This window comes from Diabrotica virgifera, chromosome 1, assembly GCF_917563875.1.
Source record: "Diabrotica virgifera virgifera chromosome 1, PGI_DIABVI_V3a".
In the NCBI taxonomy this organism is placed as follows: Eukaryota; Metazoa; Arthropoda; class Insecta; order Coleoptera; family Chrysomelidae; genus Diabrotica; species Diabrotica virgifera.
In genome coordinates this window covers 148,530,495-148,551,624 of record NC_065443.1, presented here as the reverse complement: position 1 = coordinate 148,551,624, position 21,130 = coordinate 148,530,495, and the positions used below count along the sequence as shown (strand labels likewise).

The following is a 21,130-nucleotide window of genomic DNA, read 5'->3' as shown; positions in this document are numbered from 1 at the left end:
TTGAACAGTTTTATACATAAAATTATATTCTTACCGAATTACACTCGACCTCGTAAAATTACCGATGTACCAAAGTAGTATATCGCCCCATATCCAAAACTCAGCATAGACCAATTGGTATAAACATCTTTCCAATTGTCAAACCTCAAACTATTCCATTCAGAAAGAGATTTAACTTCAAAAAGGCAAACTGGCAAAAGTATGCAGACATACTAGATTCTGAGCTGCTACTTCTTGAGCCAAAAGTAGAGAACTACGAAAAATTTGTGGAAGTAATAAAAAATGTGTCTAGAAAAACTATATCCAGAGGATGTAGGCAACAATATGTCCCCGGGATGTCCAGCGAGTCCAAATAACTAATGAGAGCATACGAAACCCTCTATTCCACTGACTCTTTTAGCCAAGAAACGGTTGACTGCGGAGAAGTTCTACTCCAACAGCTGAGTCAAGCTAGCAAGGAAAAGTGGATTGAAACCCTGGAAAAAATGGACATGACACATAGTAGCAAAATAGCGTGGAACCTTGTAAAAAAACTTAGCGGTAACCCAAAAGAACATAAACCACCTTGCAAGGTTACAGTAAACCAAGTTGCTACTCAACTCCTTATGAATGAAAGAACTATGAATACATATTATAAAGATCCATATACTAGAAGAGGATTGAATCAGGAGGCAAACCACTTAGGAACTTTTTTTACACTAAAAGAACTCCACGACGGTATGAACAGGTTAAAAAACGGGAAAGCTGCAGGTGTGGATGATATATGCAGTGAACAAATAAAGCATCTAGGCCAAGAAGCAAAAAACTGGATCAAAAACTTTACAACACGTGCTGCAAAGACTGCAAAATTCCAAAATCAAGGAGAAAATCTAAAGTGATAGCCTTGTTAAAACCAAGAAAGGACCCAGAAAATCCCAGTAGCTACAGATCTATTTCGCTGTTGTGTCACTTTTTCAAACTATATGAGAGGCTAATCCTTGCCAGAATAGAAAAAAATGTCGACAAGCACCTCATCCCACAACAAGGAGGATTCAGACCCGGCAAATCTTGCACCGGTCACGTCCTCGCACTAACAGAACACATTGAAGAGGGCTCTGAAGAAAAAAATTAACAGGGGCTGCTTTCGTAGATTTGACAGCAGCCTATGACACAGTAAGGCACAAAACATTGCTCCGCAAATTATACGACACTCTCAATGACCACCATCTGCATACTATTCAATGTTTGTTAATTTGTTACATTATTGCATATTCGGTTATAAAGGCTATTTTTAACCATTTATTTATCTCTAATAAATTAAAATACATCAAATAAATAAATAAATAAATAAAACAAACAGATTGATAAATAAATAAATAAATAAAATACTTAATATTTCAAATTTAAAATGTAAACAAGTAATAACGATTGAAGATAAAATATGCAATACTTTGTCCGTGAGTATATTTGTCGCTGCGAGTTTTAAATTTATTTTATTATTCTGCAACAGAGCAAGTTAATTATCTTTGCACGATTCATATTGCAAATATAAAATAAAATAATGCTACAATATAAAATAATGCTATATAACATTATACACTTAGTTCGCGCGATGAGAGAATATCTCATATGATGCGCACTGACTTAACAATCGCGTCATACCAAGTCAAATAAACCAACATCTGAGTAAAGGAGGGTTGACATTATAGTGTATGAAACAGAGGTTGAACCTCGCAAAATGGACACAAGTCCCGTTTTATTTTTTTTTCTGGTATATCAAGGGGTGCTTATTATGAGACTAACATTTTCTTAAAAATTTCGCCCCGGAACCCGCCTTTTCATCCCTTTAAAGGGGGTAATTTGTGGTTTTTGCGAAACGTAGCCCTTCCTGTACGTTTTACAAAAAAAATTATTTAATAGTACAATGAAGAGGACTATATTTCCTACTATTTACTTCACGGCAGCATATGCCTATCGCACACCGTTTAGCGGGGGTGACGCCCCAAAGTTGACAAATTTTTAAAAAAGATGTTTTTAAAAAAATATTTTTCCCTAACTGTAATGAAAATTAAGAAAAAACCCTGTGACAATTAATCACAAATAAGTGGCTGATTTTTTGGTATAAGATTCATTTAAGCCTAATTGCAAATTTTTTAATTACAAGGTAATACATTTTAAAAAACCCTTTTTAATTCCATCTGAACCGCCTACGCTAGGGTAAATGTAAAACGCATAATTAATACTAAAAATGAATAATAATTGTAACTGTCGAAAATTCGGAAATATATCAGATAGCGATTAATTGACTGGCGATGAATCGGCCGGCATCGGCATCGAACTCTCGGCATCGAAACGGCGGCGATGAAACGTCCTAGACCCTACTAACACATCGACGTACGTTTCACTTTATGTTTTGATTTAAATTGTTTAAAAGACTCACAGAGAAAGACAAAATGGAAAAACTATAATTAACATATTTTGGACACATAAAGAATCATACAGAACAGTACAGCATGTTGTTAAATCATGCACAGAAAATAGTCGGAAGCAGAAGTCGCGGAAGAAAGGAATGCCATGGTTTAAAAACCCAAGACAATAGTAGGCACCAACAACATACAGGATCTCTTTTTTTTGCTATAAATAAAGCGATAATGACTCAGATAATAGCTAACGTCAGCCAAGAGGATACAGCTCTCCAAGAAGACATGAATATTGGTGCCCCAATCTAAATAAAGAATTTGGGATCAGTTCAATTTTTATATAAATAATTAACCATAATTATTTAAAAAATAGAACGATAGAAGATTAATTTTCAACAAAAATACAACTTTTTTACCTTCTCCACTTTCATTCAATTTACATAGCAACTTGATTTTTCAAGAGGCGCTAAATGACCCATGAGGAATTATTGTATTCCGTGGTCAAGTATTAAACACCATGAAATTTGCAGATGACATAAAAATTAAAATAGATAATCTTGAAAATGTACAAACCCCTTTGAAAAATTAATGATGTGTGCAATAAATTTATGATAATCACAAAAAAATATCCCGTATACTGGACACTTGCGTATAAGGATATTGCGAGAGGACGTAAATATTCCTGCTACAAAACCGTTTTTTCTCCCAATCCGTCTTCAATTTGTTTCGTTAGAGGTAAAATTTGGCTGGTGCAAGTTCTCCAAAATCTGAAACGAGATTGCTGGGGCATGATTTTTGAGTCTACCGCTTTCTCTATGCTGTACAGGATGTCTTTAATACAATGTGGTGACACTTTGGAGTTTCTGGGTTTTTTCCAGGTTTTAGTAAAGCTATGACTTTTGATTTTATGCACAGTTTTGTTATTTGGAATGTCACTTGGCAGAACAGCCGTAGAATCCAGCTTTTTGCCATTGTACCAAAATATTTAATTTGCTACACGCATATGTTATCTAGATATCTAGACACTTTTAAAATATCTATCGGACCCAGGTCGACTCAGTCTAAATAAAAATAAGTACCTTGGGTAAAATCAGGGGTAATATTAGGCGGTTGAAGCGTAGAACTGGCCCTGTCACCTTTCACGTATACGCCTGAGCTTCGCTGGTGTCGCTTACTAGCGGATTACTAATGCAACTTTCGCCGGAAAATTCTAAATTTATTATTTAATTTTTATCGCGTAATATTTACAACGCAAAAATAATTAAATTGTAATCAATTTTGCTAATCATTTTGACGTTCTATTGATGAAATATTAGTTTCTTACTTCGGATACTATCAACATTATCGTGTAGATGGCGCTTAGATTAATAGATTAATTTATAATTACATATTACGAAATATTAAAAAGACTTAAATTCAGTATTTAAAACGTAAGTATGTTGAAGGTAAAAATATATAACCTCAGCTTTGACCAACTAATATCTTTATTTTTCCAATTAATGATTTTAATTTTAATGTTTTAAATTAATCACTTTGACATTTATGTCAAATTTCCAAAAAAATTCAATCACTTGTCACTGCTGGCGCTCACGAACTTTTAAATATCCCCTCTACGTACTAGCTCACAGCGTATACCGTAGGGTAGGCCCCAGATATATAAGGGTTTGTTCACTACGGAGACCATCGCATCGTATCCTAGCCTAGAGCTTAGTATCCTACTCTTAATTTTGGTAAACGCTCACATTTAAAATAATGCATCTGGCGATTCATTATATTGTGGTACGAGCACGAGCAGTACGAGGGATACCAGGGTGCGAGGGTCGGCGCCTCGTGGGTCGTGAGCACAACTTTAGACTACCCTGCTATAATCCCAAAGCCACGTTAGCGGTATAAAACGGGAGACTTTGTACTATAATATATTATGTACTCCTGAGGCTTTCTTATGTTTGAGTGAATTTAGTCTTTTTTGAGTTTTTTCGTGATAGAAAATAACCGATAGTATTATTATTTCATAATCAATTTTTAAACACCATGCAATTCGCAGATATCATATGACACCAAAATTAAAAGATAATCTTGAAAACCTAAAGAATTTCATTCTAAGAATAAATTATGTGTATAAGAGCTAGGATCTAAACATAAATGTCAAAAAGATTTATGATGATAAAAAAAAGATCCAGTATAAGGGACTTCTGTGGACATGTAGGGCCCGAGTGTTCTTGCTGCAAAGAATAATGAATGATAGAAGGAGTCAAGGGAGAACTTCAGATATTGGTTTGGTCTTAGGTCTGACCATTTAGAGCGGCTATAAATAAAATCAAGATTGCCATATTGACCTTCAATATCCGTAAAGGAGACGACACCTGAAGAATATCAATATTTGATGAAACGAATAATTTCTCAAACAAATTGGACGTGTTTCGTAACTATTAATAACAAAATAGAGATAGGTCAATTAACCTTCGATGACCAAGCGGGGGAAATTGTGACCCCAGCGTATGTTTTTATTTAATAAATTCAAAAGTATTTTGAATTTTTAACTCATTATTTTTTTATTTGACTTTAATATCATTCTAGATATCCTCATATTTTGAAATAAAAAAAATTCCCTATATTTTACGAATAAAAAATATATTCTGAAGTTGATGTTTAGTAAAATAGCGTCTATTATGTGTAATTACAAGTAGTTTTACGCTAATGACGTCGACTTTGCAAAGTAACAAGACACTTACTCAACATACACACTACACATGACACTAATACTCATGTTGTGACTGGTCGAATGACATAAAGTCCATGCCAAAAAAAAATTTAAAAAAAATTTAAAAAAAAATTAAAAAAAAAATTAAAAAAAAACTTTATTGTTTTGTTAATTGTAATTTTTGACATTTTTGACCTGGGGTCATTTTCCCCCTCTTGGTCATCCGTGTAACAAAAAAAGGTTGGTCATCGGAAGGTTAATCGAGTTAAACTGGCTTCTGTACTCACATAAGGTTATTAAATTAAAAAAACCAGTAAACTTAACAAAAACTTTCTGGAGATATTTGTTAACCCTGCATTGATCGCTAGGTTGACTTTTATGTGAGTGGTCTCGCGTGAGATTTTATCTCACATATCCAACTTTTGCCTTTTTTACGAAATAAAATTTTCAAAATAGATTTTAAACTTAATAAGCTGATTATTTTACTTTACATAATGTGACTGTTGATGCGATTGAACACTTTAATCTAAAAATTTACAAATACTATTAATTTAAATATTCCAATATAAATTTCGAATTTATACTAGCTCACAGACAAAAATATTTCATATTTTATTTTTGAAGTATATCTTTTTCCTGTTAAAAAATTTTGTACTTTTTATTGCTAAATAAGTTGAACTGGACTATCCTACGTATATTTATTGTGAATAAACTTGCATATTGCAGAGTCACAACTAATTTGTAGAGAAATTAGTGAAATGGTCTGATTTTGCTTACAAAGTTTATTTAAAAAAAAACAAACAATAACGACAATAGAACAGTTTTTACGGCAACATTGTAACAATTTAGTACCTAGTATTTCTTTCTCTAGCTGTAATGATTGCCTGCATTCTTCTAGGTATGGTCAGCAGAATATCTTGGATGGTTTCTTCCGGAAGTCGAGTCCATTCTTCCTGTGCAGCAATTATTATTCCTGCAATTGAGTTTGGAGCTGAATTTCTTGCTCATATACGTCTTTTTAGGATGTCCCATATATGTTCTATGGGATTTGCATCAGGACTCATTGGTGGCCAGTCTAGAGCCTCAACCTCAACATCCTCAAGATATTGTATGACTGTTCCTGCGGTATGTGCACGGGAATTATCATGCATTAGCACAAAGTTATCATACTCAATGAAGCCAGCATAAGGAAAAACATGCTCTTCAAGGATGTGCCGTATGTACCAGTCGGCATTCATTCGAATATTCACCTCAACAAGCTCCGTACGACTCTCCCAACTAATGCCAGCCCACAGCATTATGGAACCGCCACCAAAACTAACATTTTGTACAAGATTACATTCTGCGAAACGTTCCCCAGACCTTCTGTATACTCGATCACGTCTATCTGGCTTCCATAATTGTATCCTCGTTTCATCTGTGAAAAGAACTCTTCTCCATTGACGTTCGTTCCAGTTAACGTGGGCTCTTGCAAAGTGCAACCTTTGAGTTTTATGCCGTGGTAGAAGAAGTGGAACTCTGGCAGGCCAATTTGGATTCAAATCAACCTCTTTAAGTCTTCGAGTCACAGTTTTGACACTTACAGTAACTTGTCTTGTGATCAGTAATTTATTTTTGAGATAAGGACCTGTAAGTGTACGATTTCGCAAAGATTTTAGTCTTAAGTATTGGTCATCTCTTTGCGTTGTACATCTTTTTCGTCCTTGATCAGGTCGCCTTTTGTATTCTCCAGTCTCATTGTATCGCTTTACTATACGAGAAACAGTCGACTGATGGATATTCGCTATCCACGCAATATTTTCTTGTCTGTAACCCTCATTTCTTAAAGTAACAATTCTAGCACACACTAATTCACTTAAATGTGACATAATATCATCAATAAAATTGCAGAATCGAAAAATAAGACTGTCCAACTGACATATTCTAACTGATATTTCAAAAAAAAACAAGAATTGTCAAGTCGCCAAAGCACACTTTCCATAATATGCAATGTTTGTTAATTTGTTACATTATTGCATATTCGGTTATAAAGGCTATTTTTAACCATTTATTTATCTCTAATAAATTAAAAATACATCAAATAAATAAATAAATAAAATAAACAGATTGATAAATAAATAAATAAATAAAATACTTAATATTTCAAATTTAAAATATAAACAAATAATAACGATTGAAGATAAAATATGCAATATTTTTGTCCGTGAGTGTATTTGTCGCTGCGAGTTATAAATTTATTTTTTTATTCTGCAACAGAGCAAGTTGTAAAATTATCTTTGCACGATTCATATTGTAAATATAAAATAAAATAATGCTACAATATAAAATAATGCTATATAAAATTATACTCTAAGGTCGCGCGATGAGAGAATATCTCATATGAAGCGCACTGACTTAACAATCGCGTCATACCAAGTCAAATAAACCAACATCTGAGTAAAGGCGGGTTGACATTATAGTGTAGGAAACAGAGGTTGAACCTCGCAAAATGGACACAAGTCCGGTTTTATTTTTTTTTCTGGTATATCAAGGGGTGCTTATTGTGAGACTAATATTTTCTTAAAAAATTTCGCCCCGGAACCCCCCTTTTCATCCCTTTAAAGGGGGTAATTTGTGGTTTTTGCGAAACGTAGCCCTTCCTGTACGTTTTACAAAAAAATTATTTAATAGTACAATGAAGAGGACTATATTTCCTACTATTTACTTCACGGCAGCATATGCCTATCACCCACCGTTTAGCGGGGGTGACGCCCCAAAGTTGACAAATTTTTAAAAAAGATGTTTTAAAAAAAATATTTTTCCCTAACTGTAATGAAAATTAAGAAGAAACCGTGCGGCAATTAATCACAAATAAGTGGCTGATTTTTTGGTATAAGATTCATTTAAGGCTAATTGCAAATTTTTTAATTACAGGGTGATACATTTTAAAAAACCCCTTTTTGTACCATCTGAACCGCCTACGCTAGGGTAAAAAAACTTTCAGCGATTATCCACGTACTGGTGTTATTTACAAATTTGTATAATACACCCAAATATTTTCCCCTGACCCACCCCAAAAAAGGGAGAATTAATAGAGAAAATCAAAAATTGATTTTGGGCCACCAATGTGGCTTTAGGGTGTAAAGAAAAGAAAATATGCATAGGTCATAATGTGTAGCAGACAAATGGGCAAATGGGGAAACGAACGGAAACAATATATATTTGGAAGGGAAACAAATAGAAGAAGTAAAAGATTTCTGTTATTTGGGCAGTCTGCTAAACACAACAGGAGGCACAGAAAAGGACATAACACAAAGAATAAGTTTCGCACAAAACGCTTTCAACTCTTTTCGCAAGATAAGGGCCTCGACAAACATCAGCAGAAGAACAAAGTTACGATTATTTGAAACTAATGTAAAGTGTGTCCTGTTATATGGAGCAGAAACATGGAAACACCATAAAAAATTCTTTCAGAAAATACAATCCTTCATTAACAGGTGCCTACGTATTATACTGAGAATATTTTGGCCAAACAAAATTACTAATGACGAATTGTGGAGAATAACAAATGAAGAAAGGATAGAACATACAATAAAAAAACGGAAATGGAAGTGGATAGGACACACCTTACGAAAACCAGCAACAAATATTGCTAGACAAGCTCTACATTACAATGCTCAAGGCAAGAGAAGAATGGGTAGACCATCTTATACGTGAAAAAGAACAATAGAGAAAGAACTCAAAGAAAATAATTTAACATGGAACGATGCAAAAAAGATAGCAAACAACAGAAGAGAATGGAGAAAACTAGTAAACAAAATTGGACGGAACTCAACAGATGATGCGTGGGACTAGCAATCTCACCATCATTCCTCATGCTACTTGAAACACCGCAAGGTGCCCTTTGCTCCACTTGGAGGTATATGATGATGATGAATAGAGAAAATAATCAAAAATTTATTTTGGGCCACCACTGTGGCTTTAGGGTGCAAAGAAATTTAAATATGCATAGGTCATAATGTGTAGCAGACAGTGTGTTCTTTTATTTTTTAAAAGTACGTTATTAATAAAATGAATAGGTGACGAAAAAAAATACAAAAACTGGAGCCCGCCAAAGCATTTCTGAGGTTTACGGCGCCACTGTGCCGTAACGGTTGCTTATACGAAAAAATGCATGCGACTTTATTTGTAGAGAAAATAGTGGTCTTTAATTCTGTATAAGTTTTGTTTTTAAAAAATGCATAGATAATGAGAAAAACCTAAAAACATGCTCGTTAAGGGATAGGGGTAGTTTCTGCAGTTTATTTTCAAAGATAGGGGTACTTTCCGCAGGGATGTTGCAATAATCATATATATTTATGAAAAACACTATTGATGAAGCATATATCCATATGGGCCAAAAAGCAAAACAATTTTTTTTTCAACCCCCCTTTATTTATTTTCTTTTTGGCTACAGGGGATGCATCAAGAAATCGCTTTTGGTGTTCATGCATGGGTAATAAGATCGTGCACAAAATAATATATGAAGCATTTTAATAAAGGGCATGGTGTGTGAAGGATTCCAAGAAAATCACTTTCTTTATTAATTCTCCTTTTTTTGGGGTGGTTCCGGAAAAAAAAATGGGGGTGCATTATAGAAATTTGTAAATAACACCAGTACATGAATAATCGTTGAAAGTTTTTTTACTCTAGCATAGGCGGTTCAGGTGGTAAAAAAGGGTTTTTTAAAAATGTATCACCCTGTAATTAAAAAATTTGAAATTGTCCTTAAATAAAACCTTTACCAAAAAATTAGCCACTTATTTGTGATTAATTGCCGCAGGGTTTCTTCTTAATTTTCATTGCACTTAGGGAAAAATATATTTTTTTTAAAACATATTTTTTAAAAATTTGTCAAATTTGGGGCGCCACCCCCGCTAAACGGTGGGTGATAGACATATGCTGTCGCAAAATAAATAGTAGGAAATATAGTCCTCTTCATTTTACTATTAAGTAAGTTTTTAGTAAAACGTACAGAAAGGGCTACGTTTTGCAAAAACCACAAATTACCCCCTTTAAAGGGATGAAAAGGGGGATTCAGGGGCGAAATTTTTTAAGAAAATGTTAGTCTCATAATAAGCACCCCTTGATACAGAAGAAAAATATATAACCAGACTTGTGTCAATTTTGCGAGGTTCAACCTCTGTTTCCCACACTATTACTTACTAGCGAATAACGAACGTGGCTCACGCATACCTATTTTGTCCGTGTTATTGTTAGATATTTTATTATCTATTTTTAAGCTCGAGCAGTACATTTGTATTTATGCAATGTGTAGATTGTAGATACAAATGTACTGCTCGAGTTTGAAAATAGATAATAAAATATCTAACAATAGCACGGGCAAAATACGTAAGCGTGAGCCACGTTCGTTATTCACTAGTAATGTCAACCCGCCTTATACGAGTCTATTTGTTTATAGAGAAAGGATAATTAGGAGACTAGAAGGAACTACAGTATGTGTAATTTACCAGAGAAATAGTTGTGTGCATTATTTTGAAACCGTGAGAGAAATTCTCATATAGCGACCAATTTCGGATTAGTGGTTTTGATATTTACATAATGTAAATAACCATATTAAGTATCAATTTTATGAAGTATTAACAGCCTTGTAAACCACAGAATAATAAGCTATTATGGAAGAAACTTTACATAGATATAAGTATTTTAAAATGCTATTAGGTATATTTATACAATATTGATAGTTATGAGTTATTTATAGTTATTTATTTCATTATTTCTAGACAATATATTTTATTCTCTCGTACTAATATACTTATTATCAGTGGCGGCTCCTCAGAGGAGGCAATGGAGATTTAGCCTCCCCATACATTTTTCACAGCTACACTGTTTTGTTTACTTTGAATCGCGAAAGACAACAAGCACTCTTACTGTTATACAAAGTGTAAATTCCACATTATCCCTATTATATCCATACGCACGGAGCATTAGCATTAGAAGGCATGATTATGGTCTCAGTTTTTTTTCATTATTATTGTAGTCAGGACCCTGGGTTATCCCGAAATGTATGAACGGATGCTATCGGTCGGGCAGGCTCGGTTGCTAATGCTCAGCGCAGCGCAGAGGTGTTTAAACAGTGCCATCACACGCTGACTGAAGATTTAGCGAGAGGGGCTGGCCGGCCTCCGTAGATGCATCTCGGGACAACCAATTTTAGGGTCCTGACTACAAATAATGAAAAAACTTAAAGTGCGAATTTTTTGTATATTATTATAATTTAAATCTCGAGTACGCCAGTCAATGGGAGCAAGAGTAGGATATTACCTCCGAATTCTATCCTACTGCATGGATTTTAATGAAATTTTGGGCCTAGCCTCTACTTCTCTCCTAATTCAAAGTCTACCCTATGCCGATGTGTGCTTTTATCTTGGGGGTGGTTCCCACCCCTTCTTAGGAGTGGAAATTTTTTTGGTTAAACTTACCACGGAATTCGCTACAGAACCTAATTCTAAGCAAAAACTGTTCTATAATTTTTTTTACAAACTCAATACTTTTTGAGATATTCGCGGTTGAAAATTGGCCATTTTCATTGAAACATAATACCTTTTCGAACGGCTTCTTGCGAATTCCTTAAAAATTATGCTTCCAACTAAAAAAACTATATTAAACATTTTTGTAGGTTATAAAAGAACAAAGAGACTCTTGCCTTCATAAATCTTCTAGTTATAATACAAAACGAGATATGGTAGATGAAAATAGTTTGTTTTTGGTACATTCTCAAATTGGTGTATTCAACTTGAAATAACAGAGAAAGGGTCGATTTTAGGTGTATAATGCTACTAATACCTTTTGAAGTGCTTAAAAAGACTTTTAAAATGAGATATATTAAAGGTCTATAGCGAGATATGCTGCAAACAAAATTGATAACTAATGTATTTTAAGAAAAAATGAGAAGTAATTTTAATCCCCATCCACCAAAATGTAAATGCATGGCTTTCCATCTACAATACCTTTTATTATAGTGTTATTTCTATGTTCAAAAAGATGGACGAGTTTAAAATTAATGGGTTTTGAAAAGAAGATCTAATTATAGAGCGCATTTTTAAATTTTCTTAAAAATCTTCATTTTTCTACATGTAACCTGAAAATGATAAGAGATACAGTAACGAAAAATAAAAAGCAAATTTTTATCTGAAAAAGCCCTACATTTTTTTTTTCGTATCTCTTATCTTTTTCGAGTTACATGGAGGAAAAGGAAGATTTTTAAGAAAATTTAAAAACGTGCTCTATAATTTGACCTTATTTTTTTCAAAAACAATTTATTTAATCTAGCCCAACTTTTTGAACATGGAAATAACACTGTAGAAGCAAAAAGGATATATTTAAATTCTGATGGATGCGGGGTTAAATATACTTCTTATTTCTTCTTAAAATACATTAGTCCTTAAATTTTTTGCAGAATATCTCGCTTAGTGTGCATGTAATCGACAATTAGTATTGCTCATTTCAAAGGTCTTTTCAAGCACTACAAAGTTATTAGTATTATTATACACCTAAAATAGACAGTTTCTCTGTTATTTCAAGTTGAATAAACCAATTTGAGCATGCAGCAAAAAAACAAACTCTTCTTACCATATCCCTCTACCATATCCCTCTTTGTATTTTAACTAGAATATTTATGAAGGAACGAATCTCTTTGTTTTGTTTTAACCTACCGAAATATTTTATATATCTTTTTTGTTAGATGCGTAGTTGTTAAGTTATTCGCAAAAATCCGTCCGAATAGGTGTCATTTTTCAATGAAAATGGCCAATTTTCAACCACGAATAACTACTAAAAAAGTATTGAGTTTTCAAAAAATAATCATAGAGCAGTTTTTGCTTAAAATTAGGTTCTCTAGCTTTTTCCGGCTATTTTAACCAAAACATTTTTCACCCCTAAGAAGGGGTGGGAACCACCCCCAAGAAAAAAGCGCACATCGGCATAGGGTAGACTATGTTTCTTGAGCTATTTCCTACTTACTGTGAAAATATCAAGTAAATCGATGTAGTAGGATGGAATTCGGAGCCAAATACCCTCATTGACTGCCTTAGAGTAGTTGATAATTATATTTTTACTAATTAAAATAAAAAAAGGCCGTAAAAAAAGTATACTATTCTACTCGCATGTAATGGCTATTACCCACTCTGATGAATTACGAGACTCGCCTACCACTCGTGTCGTAAACTTCATCATCGTGAGTAATAGCCATCATTACAGGCTCGTTGAATAATATTATACTATTAAGCTTGTTATTAAATGTATTTTAGGTAATTTGTACAGAAAAAAATTTTGATGACTTTGAATAAGTAAACATTTTTTTAACATTTCTTTCTTATTCTAATGCCGCGTCCACATTGGTAAATTTTTCGTGCGTACTCACCTAATGGTTCGTCGTTAGAATTTGCGTCGCAGTGAGGACGCGGTGCTCAAATCATTTGAGCATCGACGAACAGCTGGTTCGACGCAAATTTTTACCAGTGAGGACGCGGCATAAGAGTAAAAATACTTATAATAGATAGGTACATTAATTTTAACCTCGAGTTTGTATATTTTTAGTAAAAAATAGTTCTGCTACATTAAAAAATTAGAGTTAGGTAAAATTTGTAGGATAATAATTTGGAATTTTGAATAACATATTCAGCGGTTTCCTTATCCTTTTAATGTATACCTACAGTTATTTGATGTACCCACTACCTACGCAGATGTGAACCGAGGAAGGGGTTATTAATATTCATGCGGTTTACCTTTTACGGTTTAAACAAAATGTAAAATAAATCATTTTAAAATATGTTTTAAAAATGTCAAATTTAGTCTGAGAACACAAAAATCATTACGAAATGGACGTATCAAGGCAAAACTGGTTTTTGTATTTTTGCGCATTTGGAGGTAAGAAAAAATATATGTATTAAAATTGATATCTTCTTTTAGGAGCATTAGAAATTAACATTTAGTATATTATTAGCATATTGCTATTCCGTTAAATTTGGCTTTGGGTTATTTTCTACAAATTATCACAAACATTTTTCGTCAGTATCCTTTGATTTCGATTAATTTCGTATTTGCGTTAATGTTTTAAAATTATTCTGTAGTCTGTTTTTAAACCAAGAGAAATATTTGCCCAACCTCGGGCAAGTTTACTCTCCTGTTATCCAATTTTGACACAGATGATATTTCACAGGTTAATTAAGCTAAAAGACTAAAGTTTTCACTAATGGCATACAAAACAACGTAATGTTACTCTACATCCCACCAGACTGAAAACAATGTGAACCTCTCTGGTTACACCTCCGAGGCTTCTACAAATTGCAAGCCATAACGGATGCTGAGACTAAGGAAGATGAGGGAATTTTACAATTTATAATTCACGTCCCATCTGCTCAGCGCGGTAAAGTTCCAACGAGAATGGTTCCCTTCGTACTCCAATCAGAGTAAACATGTAAATCAAAAATGAATAACCATTTTCAATTTCGTTGCAAAACGAAAATACAGCCGCATCATATTCTAGTCCAATCAGAGAGTGCAGCAAGCACCTCTACCGGTTTCGAAACCGGTTTGTTTTAGTTGGATCAGAGAGAGCAGCATGTGTGCATCCTGATGAGAGACTAATAAGTTTCGAAACCGGTATAGGTGCTTGCTGCACTCTCTGATTGGACTAGAATATGATGCGACTGTATTTTCGTTTTGCAACGAAATTAAAAATGGTTATTCATTCTTGAGTTATTTAAGTTATTTAAGCGATTTTTTGTATTTTCTGCGTTATTCCTTTAATTTGTAGATTTTTACAAGATTTCTAGATAAATACAGTTGTTTTTAGAACTCTTTAGCGACATATTAGTATAATATAATATTTATGGATTACCGTCGAAGGCCTACGTGATCAACCAAAAAGGAAGATATATTTGGTGATATTTCTAGTGACTTTCTTGGGTGTGAATCTGTCTCTTTAGTTTACTCCTCTTGCTTTAAAAACAAAGCTTAATTAAAAGAGAGGTTACCATCAAGATTTTATTGCAATATATTATTAATGGTTTAATACTTGTCTCTATATTTCTATTTTTATAATACACTATTTTTAATGGGAAATAAGACACAATTTTACCAAAAAATGATTTTATTAACGTTTCGAAGCCCAAATCGGGTTTCGTTGTCAAAATACAAAATACTACTAAAATAAATAAAAATGTTGTTGCTAAGTAAAAAAATTCTTCTAATAATTTATTTAATCTGACTCATTTATATTGGCAATTCAGACGTATATTATACATTATAAAGTAGAAGACTTTAAAATAATATCGCCAATATTTATGAGTTGCGTTCCTGGGACGACATTACTAAAAGATAGTTCATTCGATTACATGAAATCAATCCCAACTCAAGAATATCCGTCACAAAAAAATCATAGCATGTGATCTGTCTTTAAAAAGACAACCAAATGCAACCATGACAGTAAAATTCTCGCGTTAGAGATTCCATAGTAAATCACGAGGGAAAACCAGTAAAAAAACCTCGTGATACTATCCCGACATCGTAAGTATTTTGTCTTACATTTAATTTACTTTCAAAAAACTAATACCAAATTCTGATTTTAATATGTTTAAATTATAAATAATATTAATAATATATAGATATACAATAAGTAATACTAAAATATAAAATTTGTACTAACTCGATATGTTATTGACTTACTAATCGTGGTATTTTCTTTCTATTGACTTCCTCTTTCAGTATGGGTAACCACATCCTACTGCATTCTACCGAGGAATTTGCGACACAATTGGTTTCATTTAGCATAATTAGAACCGCTTCTTTGATTTTTCTCTTTTTACTATCTGATTCTTTCAGGACTATACACGAATCTCTCCACTGAATTCTATGTTCATTATCCCATGCGTGTTGACATATTTGAGATCTATCAAATTGCCTATTTTTAATATAAGACTGATGTTCACTTATTCTAACGTTCAATGGTCTTGATGTTTCACCTAAATAAAATTGTTCGCATTCACAAGGTATTTTATAAATGCAATTCTTTGTTCTCTCTTGTTCATTGTTAGGTTTATTTTTAGATAGAATAGATCTCAATGTGTTTGTTGTTTTGAATGTTGTTGAAATGTTGAATTTATTTCCTATTGTTTTAAGTTCCTCGGATAGTCCTTTTATATATGGTATTGATATTTTCCTCGTATTATTTCTTGTGAATGTTGTAGGATCCCGTTCTAAGTTGTTCTGTTCCATTCGATCCAATCCTGACAATTGCTTATTTATAAACGATAAGGGATAATCATTTTTTAATAAAACAGATGTTAACAATTGTTTTTCTTCTAAAAATGAATTTTCGTTTGAACAAGTAATTTTGGCTCTATCATATAAGGATTTAATGATTCCCTTTTTAACGTTGATGTTGTGATTTGATCTGTAATTGAGATATTAATTGACATTATGTACTAATAATACCTATTTTCAACTAAATAATAAATTCTATAAACAAAATTTTGGTCTTGCAATGGGCTCTTTTTTATCTCCATTATTGGCTAATATATTTATGGAGGATTTCGAAACTAATATCATTTCTAAACAAAATTTAAAACCCACAGTATGGTGGAGATATGTAGATGATGTGTTTTCAATATGGCCTCATAGATCAGAATTGTTGGATACATTCCTGAATATTATAAACGATCAAGAAGAGACAATAAAATTTACAATGGAAAAGGAATACAGTAACACTTTACCTTTCCTCGATGTTTTAGTCTCAAAGAAGGATACTGGATATGAGACTCAAGTGTATAGAAAACCAACACACACCAACAGATACCTCAATTACAAATCAAATCACAACATCAACGTTAAAAAGGGAATCATTAAATCCTTATATGATAGAGCCAAATTTACTTGTTCTAACGAAAATTCATTTTTAGAAGAATAGAAGAGAATAGAATAGAATAGAATAGAATAGAATAGAATAGAATAGAATAGAATAGAATAGAATAGAATAGAATAGAATAGAATAGAATAGAATAGAATAGAATAGAATAGAATAGAATAGAATAGAATAGAATAGAATAGAATAGAATAGAATAGAATAGAATAGAATAGAATAGAATAGAATAGAATAGAATAGAATAGAATAGAATAGAATAGAATAGAATAGAATAGAATAGAATAGAATAGAATAGAATAGAATAGAATAGAATAGAATAGAATAGAATAGAATAGAATAGAATAGAATAGAATAGAATAGAATAGAATAGAATAGAATAGAAGAGAATAGAATAGAATAGAATAGAATAGAATAGAATAGAATATAATAGAATAGAATAGAATAGAATAGAATAGAATAGAATAGAATAGAGTAGAATAGAATAGAGTAGAATAGAATGGAATAGAATAGAATAGAATAGAATAGAATAGAATAGAATAGAATAGAATAGAATAGAATAGAATAGAATTGAATAGAATAGAATTGAATAGAATAGAATAGAATAGAATAGAATAGAATAGAATAGAATAGAATAGAATAGAATAGAATAGAATAGAATAGAATAGAATAGAATAGAATAGAATAGAATAGAATAGAATAGAATAGAATAGAATAGAAATATGCTTTGTTGTCACTGAAAATTATACAAATTTTATGGACAAAGCTTAATATAAAGTCATAAAAAATAAATAAATAATATCTAACAATAACAATAACATACAATTTTCTGAAATTTGATAAATTGTCTATATAAAAAAAATACAAAAATACAAAATATAAGTTAATAAAGTAAAGAAAAAAAAAACAAAATCGATATATTGCAACAATTTATAGAAATTGCAAAGTGAACATACAACAAAGTAAACTATAGACATAGGAACTAATAAGTTTAAGCTGTTGCATGTGACACCCAAATAGATAAGTTTGGTTACTACATTACTGTAATTTCTCAGTTAGTCATTAAGAAACTCTTCTATTGAATAATATGGTCTTTTAGATAGATGAGCTTTTGTCATTTTACGGAACTTGGGGAAAGATGTTGCAGATTTGAGTTGTAAAGGAAGTTGGTTGTATAGTTTTTTTGCGGAATATAATATAGATTTCTTTACTAACTCAGAGGACGGGATCGGTAAATCGACATCAAAATTTGAATTTCTGGTGGAGTAGTCATGATGAGGCCTTGCTGGAAAGACATGCATGTGTTTACGAATTAAGCAAACAGTTTCTAAAATATATAAAGATGTAAGAGTTAAAATTCCGTGATCTCTGAAGTAACTTCTGCAATGTGTTGTTCTTCTGAGGCCAAACAGATACCTTATTGCTCTTTTTTGTAATTTAAAAATAACATCTAATTGGGCAGCTGTACTAGAACCCCAAAAAGGAAGACCATATCGAAGATGAGACTCGAACAAGGAAAAATATGTTAGTTTAGAAGATGCTAAATTGAGTTCTTTCGAAACAGATCTTATAGCATAGCAGGATGAGGCGAGTTTCTTACTTAACAAATCGATATGAAGGGACCATTTGAGGTTGCTGTCTAAAAAAATACCAAGAAATTTTACAGAATCAACGGTAGATATCTGGCTGTTATTAACAAGCAGGGGTTAAAGAGCACTTTTATAGGATAATGCTACTGTCTTATCCGCTTTAAAAAAGAGTAAATTATAGTCAGACCAGGTTTTTATCGTAAGCAAATCAGAAGTTATAGTTGCATGAAGAGATGCAATAGTTGAGTTGCTCCAAGTGATATTGGTATCATCAGCAAAAAGAAAAATGTTTTCATCGATTTTTAAGTTAGTGATGTCATTTATAAAGATAAGGAACAGTAGAGGACCCAATACTGAACCTTGTGGTACTCCACATACAATGTTTTTGAGACTAGAGTCAGTATCATTTGCTCTAACTAGTTGTTTCCTATTATTCAAGTAAGATTGGAACCAATTCAAAGAAATACCTCGAATCCCATAGAAATTTAGTTTTTTAATCAAAATGTCGTGATTTACGCAATCAAAAGCTTTGGCATAGACACAGAAAACAGTGTCAGTAACAACGAAATCCGATTTGGGCTTCGAAACGTTAATAAAATCATTTTTTTGGCAAAATTGTGGCTTATTTCCCATTAAAAATAGTTTATTATAAAAATGCCACAAGGAAATAGCTTCAGAACAACATTTATATTTTTGTTTTGGTAGATATTAGTTTCAACCATACTATTTGACTCCTAATTTCTGTGGTCTCACTTTCTTCTGAAACCCCTTTTTTTAGTTTCAGATTGTCATTAGCCTTGTTTGTTACTACCGCTCTGGGTTAATAAAATTACTTAGATGTTCGAAAAAGTATTCTACTGTTTTATTTTGATATTTTTAAATGTGTACTTTTGGGATTGCCTTATTCATGAGTCACAGGCTTGTTTGGAGTGTACAAACAATACGTGGAGTTCAAGATGTTCAATTGTCTTGCTCATAACTCGTTTGTAGTAGGTAATTATTTTTTCGTGATATTTTGATATTTTCATGATATTTACCTATTATTAATTTTGAGTATATTTCCTATTATCGGTTTCTGTATTAGTTGGTGGTATCTGTATTATCTCCACTGGTGTTGTGTCAAAAAATTGGTTTAGGTTACTACTAAAGTGTTTCTTCAAATACAACTTCAGTTTTCATCTTTTCAGGAGTCGCGTTCCTTACTCTTATTCGCCACTCATTTCTGTCGATCGTGCCTTTTTCACCCTTTCAAAGCTTTCTATTTCAGTCCTCTGCCTTACAGTCTTTCCATCTTCTTCTCGGTGGTTTTCCTTTACTTTTCTTTACCTCAACTTCTAGCGGCTTCATCCTCAATTCACATAGCTCTCATTTCTACGTTCGATGTAACCAAACCATTGCTGTTTTGAGCTCTCTCCCTAATCATGTCATTCCCGATCCTATCCCATCTAGTCTTACCCAATATCTATCTTAAATTTTTTATTTCAGTTGCCTCCATCTTCTTTTCATTAGCATTCTTTACAAGTAAAGCTTCACTAATGTACACCAACGCGGCCCCATCACAGTCTTGTATATCTTTGCTCTCAGGTCTTCACTGATTTTTAGATCAGAGAATACCCCGCTCATTCGCATACCAGTTAAAATAACCTAGCTGTATTTTATGGGCAGTTTCTCAATCCAGGGTTTCACTTTTCGTTATATAGGAGCCAAGGTTTTAAAATTCTGCTACTCCTCCATTTCTCTTTTCCATCCCTCCAACTTTCTTCACTCTCCTTTATTACCACAATATCATTCGCAAAGAACAGTGACCAAGGAGTCCTCTTTCTTAACTTCTCTGTCAGGATATCCATAACACGATTAAACAGGTAGGAACTATGCAAACATGGCGTTCGTTATCATCCTTCCTGGCATATACTTAAACCGGTCGCATATTTACAAAAATGCTCCTATACTACGGCACCAGAGTGCTGAAATCGGTTAGCCTTTGAAATGCACTATTACGTTACAAACCCTCATTGATTTAGGCACCTATTAAATTATGAGACATCTATTAAATTATGGTGCCTAAGTTTTTAATGCAATTAATATTATTGTAAATATTGTATTCAAATAAAAATGTCGAGACTGAAATAAACCTAGCATACTCAAGAATGTTTATTTTGACAATAACCCGAGAAACAAATAAAACAAAAATTAAAACAAAAATGCCAATGAATAAAAAACAAATAAGTATTTTTTATTTTTATATTTATAAATACAGATATAATTACTCGTATACAGTGCGTCCATAAAGTAACGCATAAATTCATTATTAACTAAATAAACAACATTATTAGAAATTACCGAAACAGGTCGATTTTTGATTTTAATTTAAGATTTTTTGGCATATATATCATACTAGTGACGTCATCCGTCTGAACATGATGACGTAATCGATGATTTTTTCAATAAGAATACGGATCGTGTGATAGCTCATTTAAAAGGCAATTTTATTCTTTATTCAGTAATACTTACTTACTTACTTAAGCCGTCCTCTTGTACCTTA

At 32.5% G+C, this 21,130-nt stretch overlaps 1 protein-coding gene across 1 annotated transcript in view; it reads left to right on the top strand.

Annotated features, from left to right (window-relative positions):
* Nucleotides 1–13,832: 13,832 nt before the first annotated feature.
* The window catches only part of LOC114331892 (facilitated trehalose transporter Tret1-like), a 29,398-nt gene continuing 22,100 nt past the window's right edge, over nt 13,833–21,130 (top strand). The window contains exon 1 of the mRNA XM_028281579.2: nt 13,833–14,007. Coding sequence (XP_028137380.2) covers nt 13,959–14,007 — 49 coding nt within the window. The 5' untranslated portion in view covers nt 13,833–13,958. The remainder of the gene's footprint in view (nt 14,008–21,130) is intronic.